This window comes from Oncorhynchus clarkii, chromosome 2, assembly GCF_045791955.1.
Source record: "Oncorhynchus clarkii lewisi isolate Uvic-CL-2024 chromosome 2, UVic_Ocla_1.0, whole genome shotgun sequence".
In the NCBI taxonomy this organism is placed as follows: domain Eukaryota; kingdom Metazoa; phylum Chordata; class Actinopteri; order Salmoniformes; family Salmonidae; genus Oncorhynchus; species Oncorhynchus clarkii.
In genome coordinates, this window is record NC_092148.1 from 36,712,363 (window position 1) to 36,731,810 (window position 19,448).

Sequence of the window (19,448 nt, forward strand, 5' to 3'; positions counted from 1 at the left end):
CAATATCTACGGTTTGTTTGTTTATGCATTTCTGTGATTATTTAGTTAGTTAGTAAATAAATAATTAAGCAAATTGGTGTATGGATGATATATAGTACAGGCTGGGTTTGTGCAGATATCTAACCATTTACAACGTTCAGATGAGACTGTAAAGAATAATTCATTAATAGAAGACTAATTGATCAGATATTAAAATATTTGAAGAGTTATATTCTGAAAATTATAACTTTGTTATCTGAAGATTTTCCGTGGTGCCCTGACTTCCTAGTTAATACAATTTACATGATTAGTTTAATCATGTAATAATAATTACAGAGAATTGATTTGATAAAATAACAGTCTTCACCTTTAATGATGACAAAGAAACGACATCTCCCAGTTTCTGTTGGAAAGCAGACTAAACCAAGTTTTTCTCTAAGACTTTGCCTGTGCTTAACTCTATTCCATTTCTTTTCATCCTAAAAAAAACTATAGTCTTTGCCGATGGCAAGCATACCCATAACATGATCCAGCCACCATGGTTGAAAATATAAAGAGTGGTACTCCGTGGTGTGTTGTCTTGGATTACAGGTTTCCTGTACAGGCTTCCTTCTTTGCATTCGGTCATTTATGTTAGTATTGTGGAGAAACTACAATGTTGTTGAGCAATCCTCAGTTATCTCCTATCACAGCCATTAAACTCTAAACTCTGTAACAGTTTCCTATCTCTCTGGCAACTGAGTTAGGGTGCCTGTATCTTTGTAGTGACTTATTTAAGCTTGACATTACAAAAGGGTTGAACATTTATTGACTTAAGAGTTCAGCTTTTCATTTATTATTAATTTGTAAACACTTCTAAAAACATAATTCCACTTTGACATTATGGGGTATTGTGTGTAGATCATTGACACAAAATCTAAATTGAATCAATTTAAAATTCTACCTGTAACAACTAACGTGGAAAAAGTCAAGGGTGTGAAAACTTAAGTTCTGAAGGCACTGTAGGTCAGAGAAAACCGAGGGAGAGAGAAAAGGGGAGAAAAGGAGAGGGGGAGAGGGATGAAATGGAAGTGTCAGAAGTGAGAGAGAAAAGAGACAATAGAGGGAGAGAGAGAAAGAGAAAGCGAGAAGATTAAGATAAATCAGGGACAGCAGAATATCTAAAAGAAACAGCAGACACTAAATGCCATTTAGCTCAGTGTGTAATAGCTGGAATTGTATCAATTAGCTTTAGCTCTTCAGCAGGTTTACGGTTGAGCTGAGAGGCATTAGCTTTTAAGGGCAGGAATGGTTAAAACGATAGTGCCGCATTAATTACGAAAGGAGGAGACGATGAGCTATTCCTTCTATTCCCTTCTGTTCCTGAATAAGACGCATAGCTGGAGCAGGACTCAGGGGAGCAAAGAGGCTCCGAGACTCCTGTCTATATCTGGGCCCAAACCAGAGGACTGAAGAGGAGGAAGACTGACTGGAAGGAGGGAGGGAGGGAGGGGCAGTCAGAAAACCAGGCTCCAGGTAGAAGTTGCCTTTATGCAAAGATCTAGGATCAGCTGATCCTTTTCAAATCTTCCATTAGGGGGAAAAACACAAACCTTAGATCAGTGTCTAGGGACAGCTTCACCCTACTCCACAGAATAAGGGTGTGTATGTGTCAAATCAAATTTGATTGGTTGCATACACATATTTAGCAGATGTTATTGCGTGTGTAGCGAAATGCTTGTGTTCCTAGCACCAACAGTGCAGTAATATCTAACAATTCACAACAATACATACAAATCTAAAAGTAAAAGAATGTGTTGGTGTTAATAGCTCACCTCTACGGGCCCTTCCCTCCTCTGCGGACGCGTGCCGGGGGAGGGTGGGCTTCCATGCTGTCTCAGTGGGGCGACTCCTCCTTCCATCCTCTGATGGCGCCTTCTGCAGGCCCGGCCGCTTGTCTCCGTCAGAAAGGTGTAGTCTGCCCCCACGTCTACCCTCCTCCTGTCCCATCCCCTGCACCTGGCCCATCACCTGGCCCTGCCAGGCCATGTTAGACTTCCCCTCCCCCTGGGACCGTCCTCCACCTCCTCGCTGGCCCTCTTCCTGATGTCCGGAGCCTCTGGGGCCACCCTGGTCCCCATGGCGGTCTACATCCGGGGGGAAGCGGACCCTGCGGTCCTCTGGCTGGGGCAGCCAGGTTGGGTTAATCTTAAAGTCTGAGGGGTTCACCCCAGAGTCTGAAGGGGGTCTTGTCTGGTTCTCATGCCCTCTGCCCCCTCCACCACCTCCACCCACGGGCAGGGTGTGGCCATTCTTCACGTAGGGCTGCTTGGGGCTGTGAGGATCGTCCCCTTCTGTCACAAAAATGGATACAAGCAGTGAGACTTTCCATACAGTGACAATCATCAAGCACACATGAGAAGATCTATAAACTACACTACTTTGAGTCACCAACCAAGTGTGAGGGAGGGGTTAGCCAGAAATCTAACAAAGCCATCATCTCTACTCAAAATGTTCTGCATATTTGAGTATCAAATGTAATTGGCTTGTTGAAATAGGGCAGGATGGACTTTTGGATTTGTTCCCGCGGTGCATCTGGACATGATTTCGAAACCCTATTCAGAATGTAAGATTTGAGAAAGGTGTCCTAACTGCCAACCCCTTCGGAACTGAGCTCTGCCCATGGAATGAAATATGTTTAATAAACAGGTCTCTGCAACACTGATGCCGGCAGAGTAAGAGCACAGAACACACTGACTTTTAAAGCTATTTCGCTGCAGGGTGCAATTCGTTCCACTTTCCCCAGCTCAAGAAAAACGCCATGTCATTTTCTTCCCAAAATATACAGTTATACTGTTTGAAAGGGAGCATGAGAGTGAATTTGCTTTTCTTCAACTGCCATTGAATGTCCTGAATTTGAAGCTGTTATTGTCATCGACTATGCTGTCTGTGTAGGTTTGATAGCCCTGGACTTTTGTCTGATAAAGATAAAGCCATTTCCAATTTGCTCCCTCCCCCTTGGCTGCCCTAACCCTTAAATGTTTGCAGATCTGAAGGGTCTGGATAGGTATATGTAGGGTAGTGGTGGAGCGTCCAACATGTTGCTTACACTTTACATATATCAAATCAATTTGATTTGTCAAATGCGCCCGAATACAACAGGGGTAGGGTTCACCTTACAGTGAAATGCTTACTTACAAGCCCTTAACCAACAATGCAGTTTTAAGAAAATTCCTAAAAAAGGAAATGATAAGAATAAAAAATTATTAAAGAGCAGCAGTAAATAACAATAGCGAGGCTATATTTAGGGGGCACCGGTAGAGAGTCAATGTGTCATTGTGCGGGGGGGGGGGGGGGGGGGGGGTTACCGGTGTCGAGGTTATTATGTAGGTAGAGTTATTAAAGAATAGATAATAACATAGGTGTTCCATTTGTCCAGGTGGGAAAGGGCAGTGTGGCGTGCAAAAGAGATTGCATAATCTGTGGATCTGTTGGTGCAGTATGCAAATTGGAGTGGGTCGAGGGCTTCTGGGATAATGGTGTTGATGTGAGCCATGACCAGCCTTTCAAAGCATTTCATGGCTACAGACGTGAGTGCTACGGGTCGGTAGTCATTTAGGCAAGTTACCTTACTGTTCTTGGGCACAGGGACTACAGTGGTCTGCTTGAAACATGTTGGTATTACAGACTTGGACAGGGAGAGGTTGAAAATGTCAGTGAAGACACTTGCCAGTTGCTCAGCGCATGCTCGGAGTACACGTCCTGGTAATCTGTTTGGCCCAGCGGCCTTGTGAATGTTGACCTGTTTAAAGGTCTTTACTCACAACAGCGGAGAGCGTGATCACACAGTCATCCGGAACAGCTGATGCTCTCATGCATGTTTCAGTGTTACTTGCCTCGTAGCGAGCAGTTAGAAGTTATTTAGCTCGTCTGGTAGGCTCGTGTCACCGGGCAGCTCTCGGCTGTGCTTCCCTTTGTAGTCTGTAATAGTTTGCAAGCCCTGCCACATCCGACGAGCATTGGAGCCGGTGTAGTATGATTCGATCTTAGTCCTGTATTGATGCTTTGCCTGTTTGATGGTTCATCAGAGAGCATAGCGGGATTTCTTATAAGCTTCTGGGTTAGAGTCCCGCTCCTTTAAAGCGGCAACTCTACCCTTTAGCTCAGTGCGAATGTTGCCAGTAATCCATGGCTTGGTTGGGGTATGTACGTACAGTCACTGTGGGGACGACGTCCTCTATGCACTTATTGATGAAGCCAGTGACTGATGTGGTGTACTCCTCAATGCCATCTGAAGAATCCCGGAACATATTCCAGTCTGTGCTAGCAAACCAGTCCTGTAGTTTAGCATCTGCTTCATCTGACCACTATTTCCTTGACCCAGTCACTGGAGCCTCCAGCTTAAATTTTTACTTGTAAGCAGGAATCAGGAGGATAGAGTTATGGTCTTATTTGCCAAATGGAGGGCGAGCTTTGTACGCTTCTCTGTGTGGGGTAGAGGTGGTCTAGAATTTACCCTCTGGTTGTACATTTAACATGCTGATAGAAATTAGGTAAAACTGATTTAAGTCCCTGGCCACTAAGAGTGCAGTCTCTGGATGAGTGTTTTCCTGTTTGTTTATGGCGGAATACAGCTAATTGAGTGCAGTTTTAGTGCCAGCCTCGGCCTGTGGTGGTATGTAGACAGCTACAAAAAATACAGATAAAAACTCTGAGATTACAGGCGAGCAAAACCCTGAGACCTCCTTAGATATTGTGCACCAGCTATTATTTACAAATATGCATAGGTCCACACCCTGTGTCTTATCAGAGGCTGCTGTTCTGTTCTGCCGATAGTGTATAACCCGCCAGCTGTATGGTCTTAATGTCGTCGTTCAGCCACGACTCGGTGAAACATATTACAGTTTTTAAATGTCCCGTTGGTAGGATATACGTGCTTTCAGTTCCTCCCATTTATTTTCCAGCGATTGAACGTTAGCTAGCAGAACGGAAGGCAACGGCAGATTAGCCACTCGTCGCCTGATTCTCACAAGGCATCCTGATTTCTTTCCGTGAAACCTACGTTTACTTTTCCAGCGAATCACGGGGATCTGGGCATGGTCGGGTGTCCGTAGTATATCCCTCGAGTCCGACTCGTCGAATTTGAGGTGACTATTCCCAGTCCTCTTTTCAGTTATAAGAGACTGTAGCAGCAACATTATGTGGCGCAGTGGTTAAGGGCGCTGTACTGCAGCGCCAGCTGTGCCATCAGAGTCCCTGGGTTCGCGCCCAGGCTCTGTCGTAACCGGCCGCGACCGGGAGGTGGCCTAGCGTCGTCTGGGTTAGGGAGGGCTTGGTCGGTGGGAATGTCCTTGTCTCATCGCGCACCAGCGACTCCTGTGGTGGGCCGGGCGCAGTGCGCGCTAACCAAGGTTGCCAGGTGCACGGTGTAGCCTCCGACACATTGGTGCGGCTGGCTTCCGGGTTGGATGCTCGCTGTGTTAAGAAGCAGTGCGGCTGGTTGGGTTGTGTATCGGAGGACGCATGACTTTCAACCTTCGTCTCTCCCGAGCCCGTACGGGAGTTGTAGCGATGAGACAAGATAGTAGCTACTACAACAATTGGATACCACGAAATTGGGGAGAAAAAAGGGGTAAAAAAACAACAACAAAAAAAACAGTTACGAACAACGTGAAAAAACAAACAAAATAGCATGGTTGGTTAAGAGCCGATAAGACGGCAGCCCTACCCTTCGGCGCCATCTTTCTCCCTCAGGCGCAATCATTCGCCAAACATTCAAAGTTTAGGGGCAAGTGGAAGGGGTAGTGAGCCAACTGGAACTGGCTGATTGAGTCATGTGGGGGATCTGGTGAGTGAGTGACATCACCAGTGGCACTCTTACCATTCTCCGGGAGCTCCTTCAGCACTCCCTGTTCTATAAGCTCCTGCCTCGGTCGCCTCATCGACATCTTTCTCTCCAGAACTGCCGTCAACACACAGAATTTACGCCAGTGCGTTAATGCACAGAGTTTTTTTTTCAGATTTCTTCCAGATAGCATATAAAACCAAAGATAATACTTCAGATTTTAGTGTCATCTCACGTTCCAGAAGTCAAAGATGTAAGTTTACAGATCTTCAAATAAAAATCATATTATTCTAACCACTATAACAATCGTCTTGTTAAAGCAGACTGAACTGTACACACTGGAAAATTGGCCATATCACCAGGAGACAGGAAAACACACTGAAAAGGCGTTTGATAAAGACTGAATGCAACACATAAAAACTAACAAACACAACGAAACCCTAACACAAACCTTCTGAAGTTTCCGTAAACTTCTCGCTGCTTTTCTTCTTCCTCCACTTCCATGGTTTGAAGATCTTGCCAAGGGTAGAGAACTTGCCCTTGCCCTTGAATGGGAGAGGGGTGCTGTCCCCATCTCCCTCCGTCGTGGTGTGCAGGTGGTCAACTTCATCAACTGGAGCAATGGCGTCAGAGAGACAAGAATAGAGAGTCAAGAAACACTGTTGAACTATGACAACTACAACTGGGCATCTGCAACATAACAACAGCACAGAGAGCAGAGGTAACCCTTGCCCAGACATTTTTTACAGTAGCCTACCTGAGCTCTAACTCAGGCGAGCAAAACCTTGTGCACCAGCTGCTGTTTAGCCTGGCCCATGCACTCTTGAGTAAAGTGTTGTATTAGAACATTAGCCTATAGCCTAACTGAGCTAGACTGACACCCATATGCACACAGAGTAAAGTGCAGAGGAACATTAGCCTAGCTATGCTAGCCTGACACCCATATGCGCCGTGATTAAAGAACATGGGAGTGCCAGGCTCATTAGGAAGGTTATTAACGTTAGCTCAGAGCTCTGGGACTGTGTGTGCTTTGGCAGGGTGATAGTGAAAGCGCATGTACTCCTCCACACATTCACAACCAAGTAACCAACAGTTATGAGATGGGAGAGTTCCTCTTGCACTAGCCTCCGCCTATAGCTTCCCACAATCAAGAGTCTCACATTCCTCCCTACTGGGAGAATATTGTTATAAGCCTTTCAACAACAACAGGCTATGTGGAAGCACACAGACACACATTGCACTCTTTATGCTTTTTCACTAACAATGTGGAGTCATACACCTTTAACATTATTTGGAGGTAGGACTCTCTCTTTGGCCTGAGTGAGTCTCTCTCCGAGACACGTACAGACATCCAGCTGCCATGGTAACAGCTCAGGTGATTGACAGGCTGACTGACAAGGTGCTGAGCTTCACAAGGCCTGTCACAGAACATCTCTGTGAGCCAGGTTCCTCTAAGGTTGAGGTATTAATTCAGCAGACATAATATTTACAGTGTAGAAGGGCTGGGGCAAAACAACCAACCAGTCCCACAAACATAGGATGTCCTGACAATAACACTGCCCCAGCAATTCGGTTCACACAACAACGCACGCTTAAAAAACACTATAATATTTGCCAGCTGCTGATGGGCAGAGGTAATAATATTATACAATACCTTCCTTCAAAAGACCAGAAGTGGAGGTAGAGGAAACATGTCAAAAGGTGGAAATGGGCTCCAAAGCAGGGTCATGGAGGTTATATTACAGAGCAAGTCACCTGGGTGAGAGGTCAGGGTCCAGCTTCCATGGTGGTGGGACTTGAAGCAGCATGCCATGAGGAAGCAGAAGGTTGTGTTCAAAAACTCAAACACTTGTCCCTAGTCGATCCCAACACCCTAGGTAGGGAGGGGCGGGGGTCGGCTGTGACAGTGCAGAGACCCACAGAAGGCTACTAAGCCACATACGGACAAAACATCAAAGTCCAGAGGCCAGGTCCAAACCATGTACAGCCATCTCTTCGGGAAGTTACAAAAACCAGTGGATTCAGTTCACGATGTCCAAAGAATGAGTTGCTAAACGCAGTTGTCTGTAACACATACACTCCCTTGGTTCTCCTACACACAGGCACAGCAGGCTCTGGCAGAACGGTTTGCCTCTGACAAGGAGAGCACGGCAGGCAGGTCAGTTAAAATCCCCTAAAGCAGGATAAATGATGGGTGTGCTGGGCCGACACACTCCAGATCCACAGTGGGTTGACTGACTGATACTACCAGAAACACACGGCAGCACATTCACTCCATTCAGCTGGTAGCAGGAAATACAGTTGATCTTATCCCGGAGATCCGAAAGGTGACCAAATGGATCCTTCCTATACCCATTTTCTTGTCAAAAGCGTGCCTGAAGAGTGAGTGGAGGTCCGGTGTGTGTAGGCTGTCTGCAGCTGTGTGACTCGGACAGAGGAAAGGGGGGAGGGTTCTGGGAAACAAGGGAGGAAACGGTACTCCACCCTGATTCTAACTGTGACAGAGAACAAAGTCAACCTCCACCACTCACATGGAAACAGAGAGCCTGTTTCAACTGATAGCCTGTACTGTCGGCTATAAAGCACACAGGACATAATATTAAGTGATAATGCCAGAGAAGGCGGTATATTGGCAGGGGTGTTAGCAAATTGTGCCAATATATCCTTCAAAACACCGGTTTCAAGGGCATTATCACTTTTATACAACGGGTTACCAACATATTCAAATAATGATTGACATATTTTCATTAAAAACATTATTTTGATGAATTTATTCATACCATTTCATTCTTCCACAAGATAAAGTCCTGACACAAATCTAGGGTTGCTACCCAAGCTGGCTGATCGTTCGTTCTATCGGTTCGGTTGCTAGAGACGCTATCCAGGTGTTCAGTCTTTGTTCTATAAGGTTTATACAAATCTCTGCTGTTGAAAACTAAATGTTAGTGTAAAAGAAAATTGAGATAATGTCTAGATGCTTTTTATAATGGAGATCAAGTTTATAACTTGGCTGGGATGACAGTGGATTGTGCAGTCAGATGGAACAGAGTAAATAGGCATTTTAACGTCATAGATTTAGCCGGTGCTAATTTGTGGAATAGACACCGGCTGGAATGCGGTTTTTACCAATCAGTATTAAAGATTAGACCCACCCGTTGTATAACAATACCATAAACCCTCCATCATCATCAATCACCCAGACCTCTTGAAGAATCCTTAAGTGTTGTGTATAATGATTTTATGTAAAAACAGACCTTAGAGAGGTCTGGAAGAAAGGTTCAAAGTGAATGATGCAGTGACAGCAAGGATACCAGGCTAGACAGTGCTGTCCAATCAGGAATCCAGCCCATCTAGAGCTTGCCAATAAGGAAACAGGGTCAGACTTGGTAGTCACTAGTAATGTTACATACCCCCCCCCAAAAAAAAGAATTGCTGCTCAATAGAAATAGGGAACTACCAAATGAGCCTCTGACAACCAGAACAAAACAGGTGGGGTTTTAAAAGGCATCCAAGGGGGTGCCTACTGACTGGGTGCTGGCTAAACAAACACCCACCGGATTTGCCTGATAGCAGACAAACTAAAGGAAAAGACAACTCACACCAACTTAGGTAAGGGAGTGCAAATAAATGTGGCACAAAACAAACAGGTGAGACATGATAAAAGGCTTTGTTTCACATAAGAGATGCCCACTGAAGCATTGGCTCTGTAGCTCTTAAATATCACCTGAAACTAACAACTGACTAACGAGGCAACAGGTGAAACACATCCTGATCAACTAGGATAATTCCAATCAGTGCACATTCACAACTAAATAGAACCAACCTTGAAAACCAAAGTCTGTAACAGTTACCACAGCCACAACGTCATAAGTTCCACCTATTTCTACAATTTATCTACTTAAAACGTGATTTCCCATTTTTACAATATAGCCAATTTCGACATTGTGGCTTTACTATCTAGTGGAAACCGCCAGACTGAGATGACCTCAAAGCAATGCTAATAGCCACACCTGGTGTCAAAACATATTCCACACCTCAGACTAGTGATGGGAAGTTGAGCTATTTTTACTGACTATGATCTTTTGACTCGTTTAGTCAAAATAACGAATCTAGACTATTTTGAGTCAGTAACGCCCAGATTTCTAGGAATACAAACTATATTATTTATTGATACACTTGAAACGAGGTCTAGTTGTGGTCGCAACTGGACTAGATTGTGAACGGCTCTTGGCGGAATGCATTGCTTGACTGCAGTGAGGGTGATAAGCACAATATTGTTCGCCAACTGCAGCACCCCAAACGATTCGTTCTCAAGTTCGAGTTTGTTGCACAGGGGCTGTTATCAGTTCTAAACATGTATTTTTCTTCTCTATGCTGCCTGCAGCATGATCTATTTTCCAGCGCGCATATATGACAGACAGTTGTTGGTCGGCGCACATTTCAGGAGCCGGAGAAGCACGTATTAATCCTGCTGTAGAGTTAATTGCGGCCGGCAGTTCAAAAGAACGACAAAAAATGAATGAGTCACTCAGAAAAACGAATAATAACTCGAGTCAATAAAAAGAGTTGTCATATATTATTTTTTCGAACTACACATCATCTCACACCAAGTCTCCCACCACAAAAAGAAAGAGGCCTGAGTAATGGTCATTAGGAAAAATGTTCTTAGAAATGTGAGTGTCCAGTTGCAGGTGATTCTACAAAACATCTGGAGAAAAAAAATCAGAAAGTATTTAAATCCATGTTTTGTGCCGTGCTGGGAGGCTCTTCGCCAACGCACATCTAGCATTTCCCAGCATCTTTGCAGGAACTAGTTGTTTCTACTAGTAGATGACAGCAAGTTACACAGTGTGAGCAAAACAAAGATCTACACACATGCAAGAGGCATTTCCCGCTCGATACAAAACATGGTTTTAATATATTTTTTTGTAGAACCACCAGCAACTGGACACGGACATTTAGAAGATAACCTTGTACCTGACATGAGAACGAAGATAGTATTGCCAAGAGCAGGTTACTTGAAAAATCTATGGAAAAGTTTTGTATAAGCTAAGCTGTAACGTTGAGTATGGAAACATAGTTATCACATATCTTGCGTAAAAAACTGTAGCTAATTATGATCCAGGTTTAGCCTCAGCCCCATGACTCATAGCAGGAGCAGTCAGGTGAGCATGTGGTGGAGAGCAGATAGTGTTGTTTTAAAGGGCCTCAGCAGCAGGCCCACTGCCTCGAGCAGCCTGATCACTTAGATATGAGTCTGCTTCCGCAAGGAAAGCCCACCCTTTCCCTCCTCAACCCTAAACTAGTCACCTTCCATGTTTTGAAATGGAGCCTAGATAAGTTTTGACTTATCACTAGTGGGTGATACAGAGAGGTAATTCCAATACCTAAAGTTTTCGTTTGAAAAGATAGCCATCTCTCAACCTGGTTTTGTGTACTAGTATCTACACACAGGGTCGAACTGGCCATCTGGCATTTCAAATACAAGAAGGGCTGGTCCATTTTTTGCATGGTGTGCTTGTTTAACTTGTTACACAAGTGGCACACTAGGCCGATTACTCGCTGGTTGCCTAACTTAATCTCAATACAATAACCTATCAAGACAACCCAACCTCGTAGGCTTAACCTCCATGGGATAACATACCACAACAATACTGAGGGAAAGCTGGATGGAATGGCTCCAAAAAAAAGCACATAATAACACTCTACACATTCAGACAGAAAATCATATTTCCAGTAATCCCTCTGCCGCAAACAGTGAGACGTGTTTGTGCGGCTAATCTTTTTGTTTTGCATACAGCATGTCAGAAGGGTATCCTGCACTCAGTAATGTGGGTGCACGCACACACACAGCTGATATTCATCCACCTGATCCCAGTGACTTTTAGCATTCCCTGTGGTAAAGAGAGATAAATAAAGTGTGCAACATTGTTGATTACACAATCTCCAGCCCGCCTCTCCTCTGCCCTCCAAACTTTTTTCAGCACCCAAGATGTTGAAAAGAAATTGAAAAACTGATCACTAAGGATATTTTTTATAAGTGAGTAAAAGTGTTTGAGTTTATTTATAAATGTGTACTTGTGAGACTGATAATAGAGCAGGTGTATGTGAGTGGCTGTGTGAGACTGATTATAGAGCAGGTGTATGTGAGTGGCTGTGTGAGACTGATTATAGAGCAGGTGTATGTGAGTGACTGAGTGAGTGAGTAAGTAAGCTAGAAACTCACCGCTGCGGGGGATGTGTTGGTCCTGAGCTGGGGTCTCCAGAGGAAGGCTCTGTCCCATGATCCAGCCCCAGAGGGGCCTGTTTTGCTCTTTCTACCCAGGAATAGGCACTCCGTGCTGGGCAGAGGAGGAGCACACCTGGTCCACTTCTTGTTCAACCAAGTTCACTAGTCTCCTCTTTCTGTCTATTTCACCAGCAACTCTTTGCAACTTTCTATCCCTTCTACCTTTTTCGGTTAATCCTCCCACTCTCCCTACCCTCCCTGCTCCCTTGAAGTGCTCCCCACCCTCTCCCTTTCTCACTGACCCTCCTTCCGGTCAGCATTCACAGACGGATGCCAATCATTCCTTTGAGCTGCACTGGTGGTGTATAAATATGTGTTTGTATTTTAGTGTGTGTGTGTGTGTGTGTGTGTTAGAGTGAGTGAGAAGATTGGATTTACCACAACAGAATTGACCAACATTCTCTGGCTAACCTCTCGGGCTTTAGCCCTTCATATATGCCCACCACAGTTCTGCACAGGATCTCTTTCCACTTTGAATGGGGCACTCAGATGCTTAATAGACCAAAACCAGCAGTAACGAAAGTAGTTTCTTGAGCAGCGGTGGGCTCTGACTGCTCATGTGGCCTGACAGTGGCCAGATCCAGGTCAAAGGTTAAATAATGACACCCACGGAGGTATTCATATTCTGTCTCTATGGAGCCACCATATACAGTGGGGAGAACAAGTATTTAATAACCTGCAAAATCAGCAGTATTCCTACTTACAAAGCATGTAGAGGTCTGTAATGTTTATCATAGGTACACTGTGATAGACGGAATCTAAAACAAAAATCCAGAAAATCCCATGGCCAAGACTAGAGAGCTGTGTAAGGACATCAGGGATAAAATTGTAGACCTGCACAAGGCTGGGATGGGCTACAGGACAATAGGCAAGCAACTTGTTGAGAAGGCAACTACTGTTGGCGCAATTATTAGAAAATGGAAGAAGTTCAAGGTGACGGTCAATCACCCTCGGTCTGGGGCTCCATGCAAGATCTCACCTCGTGGGGCATCAATGATAATGAGGAAGGTGAGGGATCAGCCCATAACTACACGGCAGGACCTGGTCAATGACCTGAAGAGAGCTGGGACCACAGTCTCAAAGAAAACCATTAGTAACACACTACGCCGTCATGGATTAAAATCCTGCAGCGCACGCAAGGTCCCCCTGCTCAAGCCAGCACATGTCCAGGCCCGTCTGAAGTTTGCCAATGACCATCTGGATGATCCAGAGGAGGAATGGGAGAAGGTCATGTGGTCATGAGACAAAAATTGAGCTTTTTGGTCCAAACTCCACTCGCCGTGTTTGGAGGAAGAAGAAGGATGAGTACAACCCCAAGAACACCATCCCAACCATGAAGCATGGAGGTGGAAACATCATTCTTTGGGGATGCTTTTCTGCAAAGGGGACAGGACGACTGCAACGTATTGAGGGGAAGATGGATGGGGCCATGTATCGCGAGATCTTGGCCAACAACCTCCTTCCCTCAGTAAGAGCCTTGAAGATGGGTTGTGGCTGGGTCTTCCAGCATGACAACGACCCAAAACTCACAGCCAGGGCAACTAAGGAGTGGCTCCGTAAGAAGCATCTCAAGGTCCTGGAGTGGCCTAGCCAGTCTCCAGACCTGAACCCAATAGAAAATCTTTGGAGGGAGCTGAAAGTCCATATTTCCCAGCGACAGCCCCGAAACCTGAATGATCTGGAGAAGGTCTGTATGGAGGAGTGGGCCAAAATCCCTGCTGCAGTGTGTGGAGAATGAATGACAGGAAACGTATGATCTCTGTAATTGCAAACAAAGGTTTCTGTACCAAATATTAAGTTCTGCTTTTCTGATGTATCAAATACTTATGTCATGCAATAAAATGCAAATTAATTACTTAAAAATCATACAATGTGATTTTCTGGATTTTTGTTTTAGATTCCGTCTCTCACAGTTGAAGTGTACCTATGATAAATTACAGACCTCTACATGCTTTGTAAGTAGGGAAAACCTTCAAAATCGGCAGTGTCTCAAATACTTGTTCTCCCCACTGTATATGTAGAGCATGAACACGGGGCTCCTAACAGCAACTCTGCCAGTAGGGCTGAGAGGTGTGAGTATTCACAGAGAACTGAAAGGATGGGCAGTGGGGTCCGAGAGAGAAAAATAGAATAAAAAAATATAGAAAGTGGTACCTTCTCTAACTCACTTCCGACATAGAAATTAAATTGCTTAAAGTCGGAAAACCAGAGCAGTTACAAAGCTACTAGCTTGTCCTTTGGGAGAGAGATCTATTTCTATCTGTGCCCTCTATCAATGCAGATGTAGTTCAGATAGAGAGAGGAGGAAGTGTCTGCTCTGAGACCACACATCATTCCATCAGCAGAGATGTCGCTAGTACTGCTGAAGTGGTCATGGGGTGGCAGTTAGCCTAGCGGTTAAGAGCAGAAAGGTTGCTGGTTTGAATCCCCGAGCTTACTAGGTGAAACATCTGTTGACGTGCCCTTGAGTAAGGCACAACCCTAATGGCTCCTGTATGTTGCACTGGATAAGAGAATCTGCTAAAAAAAATACAAAAAATACAAAAATATATTTCACCTTTATTTAACCAGGTAGGCTAGTTGAGAACAAGTTCTCATTTACAACTGCGACCTGGCCAAGATAAAGAATAGCAGTGTGAACAGACAACACAGAGTTACACATGGAGTAAACAATTAACAAGTCAATAATACAGTAGAAAAAAAGAGAGTCTATATACATTGTGTGCAAAAGGCATGAGGAGGTAGGCGAATAATTACAATTTTGCAGATTAACACTGGAGTGATAAATGATCAGATGGTCATGTACAGGTAGAGATATTGGTGTGCAAAAGAGCATAAAATAAAATAAATAAAAACAGTATGGGGATGAGGTAGGTAAAAATGGGTGGGCTATTTACCGATAGACTATGTACAGCTGCAGCGATCGGTTAGCTGCTCAGATAGCAGATGTTTGAAGTTGGTGAGGGAGATAAAAGTCTCCAACTTCAGCGATTTTTGCAATTCGTTCCAGTCACAGGCAGCAGAGAACTGGAAAGAAAGGCGGCCAAATGAGGTGTTGGCTTTAGGGATGATCAGTGAGATACACCTGCTGGAGCGCGTGTTACGGGTGGGTGTTGCCATCGTGACCAGTGAGCTGAGATAAGGCGGAGCTTTACCTAGCATGGACTTGTAGATGACCTGGAGCCAGTGGGTCTGGCGACGAATATGTAGCGAGGGCCAGCCGACTAGAGCATACAGGTCGCAGTGGTGGGTGGTATAAGGTGCTTTAGTGGAAAAACGGATGGCACTGTGATAAACTGCATCCAGTTTGCTGAGTAGAGTGTTGGAAGCAATTTTGTAGATGACATCGCCGAAGTCGAGGATCGGTAGGATAGTCAGTTTTACTAGGGTAAGTTTGGCGGCGTGAGTGAAGGAGGCTTTGTTGCGGAATAGAAAGCCGACTATAGATTTGATTTTCGATTGGAGATGTTTGATATGAGTCTGGAAGGAGAGTTTACAGTCTAGCCAGACACCTAGGTACTTATAGATGTCCACATATTCAAGGTCGGAACCATCCAGGGTGGTGATGCTAGTCAGGCGTGCGGGTGCAGGCAGCGAACGGTTGAAAAGCATGCATTTGGTTTTACTAGCGTTTAAGAGCAGTTGGAGGCCACGGAAGGAGTGCTGTATGGCATTGAAGCTCGTTTGGAGGTTAGATAGCACAGTGTCCAAGGACGGGCCGGAAGTATATAGAATGGTGTCGTCTGCGTAGAGGTGGATCAGGGAATCGCCCGCAGCAAGAGCATGACTAAAATGTAAATGTGAAAAATGAATGCACAATGGCTAGCCATTAAAAATGGCCGCGTACGCTTCACAAAAGCCTTCGTCACATTCACTTCCAGTCAGCACTCATGACAGAGCTACAACTATCTACTTCATTGAGACGGTACTGGTTCATTCCATGTCATTTCTGCATGCCATGACACCCATGTTTACTTGGCCACTGTTTTAAATGCTAACTTTTTAGCATGGGAATGCATTACATAGGATATGAAGAAACAATTCTCTGAGCTGCAGCTTCATACTATACCAAACAAAAATATAAACGCAACATGTAAAGTGTTGGTCCCATGTTTCATGAGCTGAAAGAAAAGATCCCAGAAATGTTCCACACGCAGAAAAATCTTTCTCTCAAATGTGTGTACATCCTTGTTAGTGAGCATTTCTCCTTTGTCAAGATAATCCATCCACCTGACAGGTGCGACATATCAAGAAGCTGATTAAAAAGCACGATCATTACACAGTTGCACCTTGTGCTAGGGACAATAAAAGGCCACTAAAATGTGCAGTTTTGTCACACAACACAATGCCACAGATTTTGAGGGAGCGTGCAATTGGTATGCTGACTGCAGGAATGTCCACCAGAACTGTTGCTGTAATGGGTTGAAAACAAAGTCACTAAAAACAAGACACCCCTTACGTATATATTTTTTAACCAATTTGTTTATGTATTTGTCTGAATTAATCTACATTTGTATATTCTACATGCGCTAGTAGTCCAGACGGCCAATAGATGGCGCTGTGGTAGTAGAAAAAACAGCAAGTTCTGGCCAAGTGCGCGCACCATTCTTCAGAATAAAGAAAGCTCCTGAACATTGCAGATGTAAACTTGTGTCTGTTCTTTTTACTATTGCAGGTATGTAACAGAACTTCCAAACTTTCTAATATTGAAAGAACATGTAATAACATGCTAGTTAACAACCTTGTCAAGGTATTCACTTTAGGAAAGGTTTTGTGTTGGTTTTGTGTCGAACTGAGTGAGATAAGAACGTGATTTACAATGCCCGAGAGTACATGTTAGCTTGATGCTAGCTGAGGTAAAAAGTCAGAGACTTTACTGAGTAGCTTACTTGTACTGGATTTTGTTTGGGAGATTTTATTAAGAATCCATTTGATAGGGATTACTGAGTTCGTTTTACATGTTATTGGTTTTGTGTAAAATTGTGCTCACGAGCTGGTAAACCAGTTGAGAGAGAGACGATTTTACGGAGGTGCCACTATCTTAAAGCTGAATGTATTGTTGTCAGTTTTCTTTATTGGTAGTGGTATGTAGAAAAACATTCAGTTATTTTTGTCTTTGTATATAAAAGTGTTTCTATTGTATGAATGTGAAATACATTGTGGTTTTCATATGGAATCATACAGTAAGACAGGGTTATTAGTGGATTTAAAAAAAAAACACTCTGATTTAGGTAAAGTGTGTGGGCCTATGCCTTCCCAGGCCCACCCATGGCTGCACCCCTACCCAGTCATGTGAAATCCATAGATTAGGGCCTAATTTATTTATTTCAATTGACTGAATTCCTAATAAACGCAACAATTTCAATGATTTTACTCAATAAAATTGAAATTATTGCGTTTATATTTTTGTTCAGTAAACATAGAAAACTGATACGGATTGGCATGGGGGGTCAGTTGGAATCTTACTCATTGTAAGATTTTTGTTGGGGTCCGAATTGAATGTTATGTACTATATTTTTATTGAATATTATATGAATCCTCTCATTTAAAATTGACAATTTGGGTGCAATCAATCAGTTTATTGTCTCAGAGATCAAATTATATTTTGACAAAATAATTTTGAACGAATGCTAATCTGATCAGAAAAGATTTCAGAACAATTTGAAATGGTGGGTGTCGTCGAAATCCTCTTTGTCACACCCTGGCCTTAGTTATCTTTGTTTTCTTTATTATTTTGGTTAGGTCAGGGTGTGACATGGGGGATTTATGTGTTTTTTCTTGTCTAGGGGTTTTGTAAGTTTATGGGGCTGTTTCCTTTCTAGGTAATTGTATGTCTATGGTTGCCTAGATTGGTTCTCAATTAGAGGCAGCTGTCTATCGTTGTCTCTGATTGGGAACCATATTTAGGCTGCCATATTCTTTGGGTATTTTGTGGGTGATTGTTTCCTGTGTCAGTGTTTGTACCACACGGGGCTGTTTCGTTGCCAGTTCACTTTATTATTTTGTATTTGTGTTCATGTTTAGTTTTTCTTATTAAAAACCATGGACACCTACCACGCTGCGTATTGGTCCGATCCTTGTTTCACCTCTTCAGAGGAAGAGGAGGAAATCTGCCGTGACATTCTTTCTTGTGCTTTTTGAGGTGGAACGACCCTACTTCTCAATTTTCAACGCTGGCTGGTTGGCTGCTGTTTTCTGTCCATCCTGGGCCTGGATCCTTATCGGAATCTGAACAGGCTCCGAGGGATTAGCATGCCTTTGAAACCTATGTTTGCCAAGGAGAGGTGCAAACTGTTTGGGCAAGATACAGAGACAGAGGGAGAAAGGAGTGTGAAGGGACCAACACAAACGACTCCTTCTCATAGGAGAGGGTAGAGAGAGAGATCGGCAGAAGAGGAGGAAGGCTAGCCAGCCAGGCTGTTTTGGTTAGAACAAAGGGCATGTTTAAACCCACTACCTGGGGTCACATGCAACATAGGACACTGAACGGACGTGGGGTGTATTCAGTGATGTGAAACGTTCTGGACATCGCAGATAGGATTAGAGTGAATTGAGCTGGTATGATCTGACAGACAATCATATCTGTTCTACACAATATGGAATGGAATACGGCTATGGAATCCTGACCTGTTCACCGGACTTGCTACCTGTCCCAGACCTGCTGTTTTCAACTCTCTAGAGACAGTAGGAGTGGTAGAGACTCTTAATGATCGGCTATGAAAAGCCAACTGACATTTACTTCTGAGGTGCTGACTTGCTGCACCCTCGACAACTACTGTGATTATTATTATTTGACCATGCTGGTCATTTATGAACATTTGAAAATCTTGGCCATGTTCTGTTAGCTCCACCCGGCACAGACAGAAGAGGACTGGCCACCCCTCATAGCCTGGTTCCTCTCTAGGTTTCTTCCTAGGTTTTAGCCTTTCTAGGGAGTTTTTCCTAGCTGCGTTTGATTGAGCCTGTCTGGAATGCCAGGTGTGCGAGGTTTGCAAAGCTGTCACTTTGGGGACTATTCTATTGGTTCCATTGTGCCAGGCAAGCTCAATCAAGCACAGCTAAAGAATCCCAGAGCCGACAAGGTAAAAAAGTCTGTCGTTCTGCCCCTGAGCAAGGCAGTTAACCCCATTCTTCCCCAGGCACCGATGAAGTAGATGTCTATTAAGGCAGCCCTCCATTTGGGTTAAATGCGGAAGACAAATTTCAGTTTTACAACTGACTAGGTATGAGCCTTTTCCTCTTCCCTTTCTCTCTCTCTGCTTCTAAAGATGGAGTCTGTAGTTGTACGGCATTTTCTCACTGCCCCACATAAAGCCTCCAAAATGGGCTGGCTTCCAGAGAGCGGGAGAGACAGAG

General features: G+C 44.1%; 1 protein-coding gene across 6 annotated transcripts in view; it reads right to left on the bottom strand.

Annotated features, from left to right (window-relative positions):
- LOC139367552 (phosphatase and actin regulator 4B-like) overlaps window positions 1–19,448 on the bottom strand; it is a 58,453-nt gene that overhangs the window by 15,421 nt on the left and 23,584 nt on the right. For 2 of the 6 annotated variants that reach the window (XM_071105840.1, XM_071105802.1), the window contains exons 1-3: window positions 6,255–6,630; window positions 5,840–5,920; window positions 1,794–2,312 (exon numbers count right to left, since the gene is read on the bottom strand). In XM_071105840.1, the coding sequence (XP_070961941.1) occupies window positions 1,794–2,312; window positions 5,840–5,920; window positions 6,255–6,543 (889 nt within the window). In that variant the 5' untranslated portion in view covers window positions 6,544–6,630. Of the gene's footprint in view, window positions 1–1,793; window positions 2,313–5,839; window positions 5,921–6,254; window positions 6,631–7,558; window positions 8,883–12,029; window positions 12,145–19,448 lie in introns of those variants that run through there. The other 4 variants (XM_071105809.1, XM_071105816.1, XM_071105832.1 and 1 more) reach the window with 4 other exon arrangements.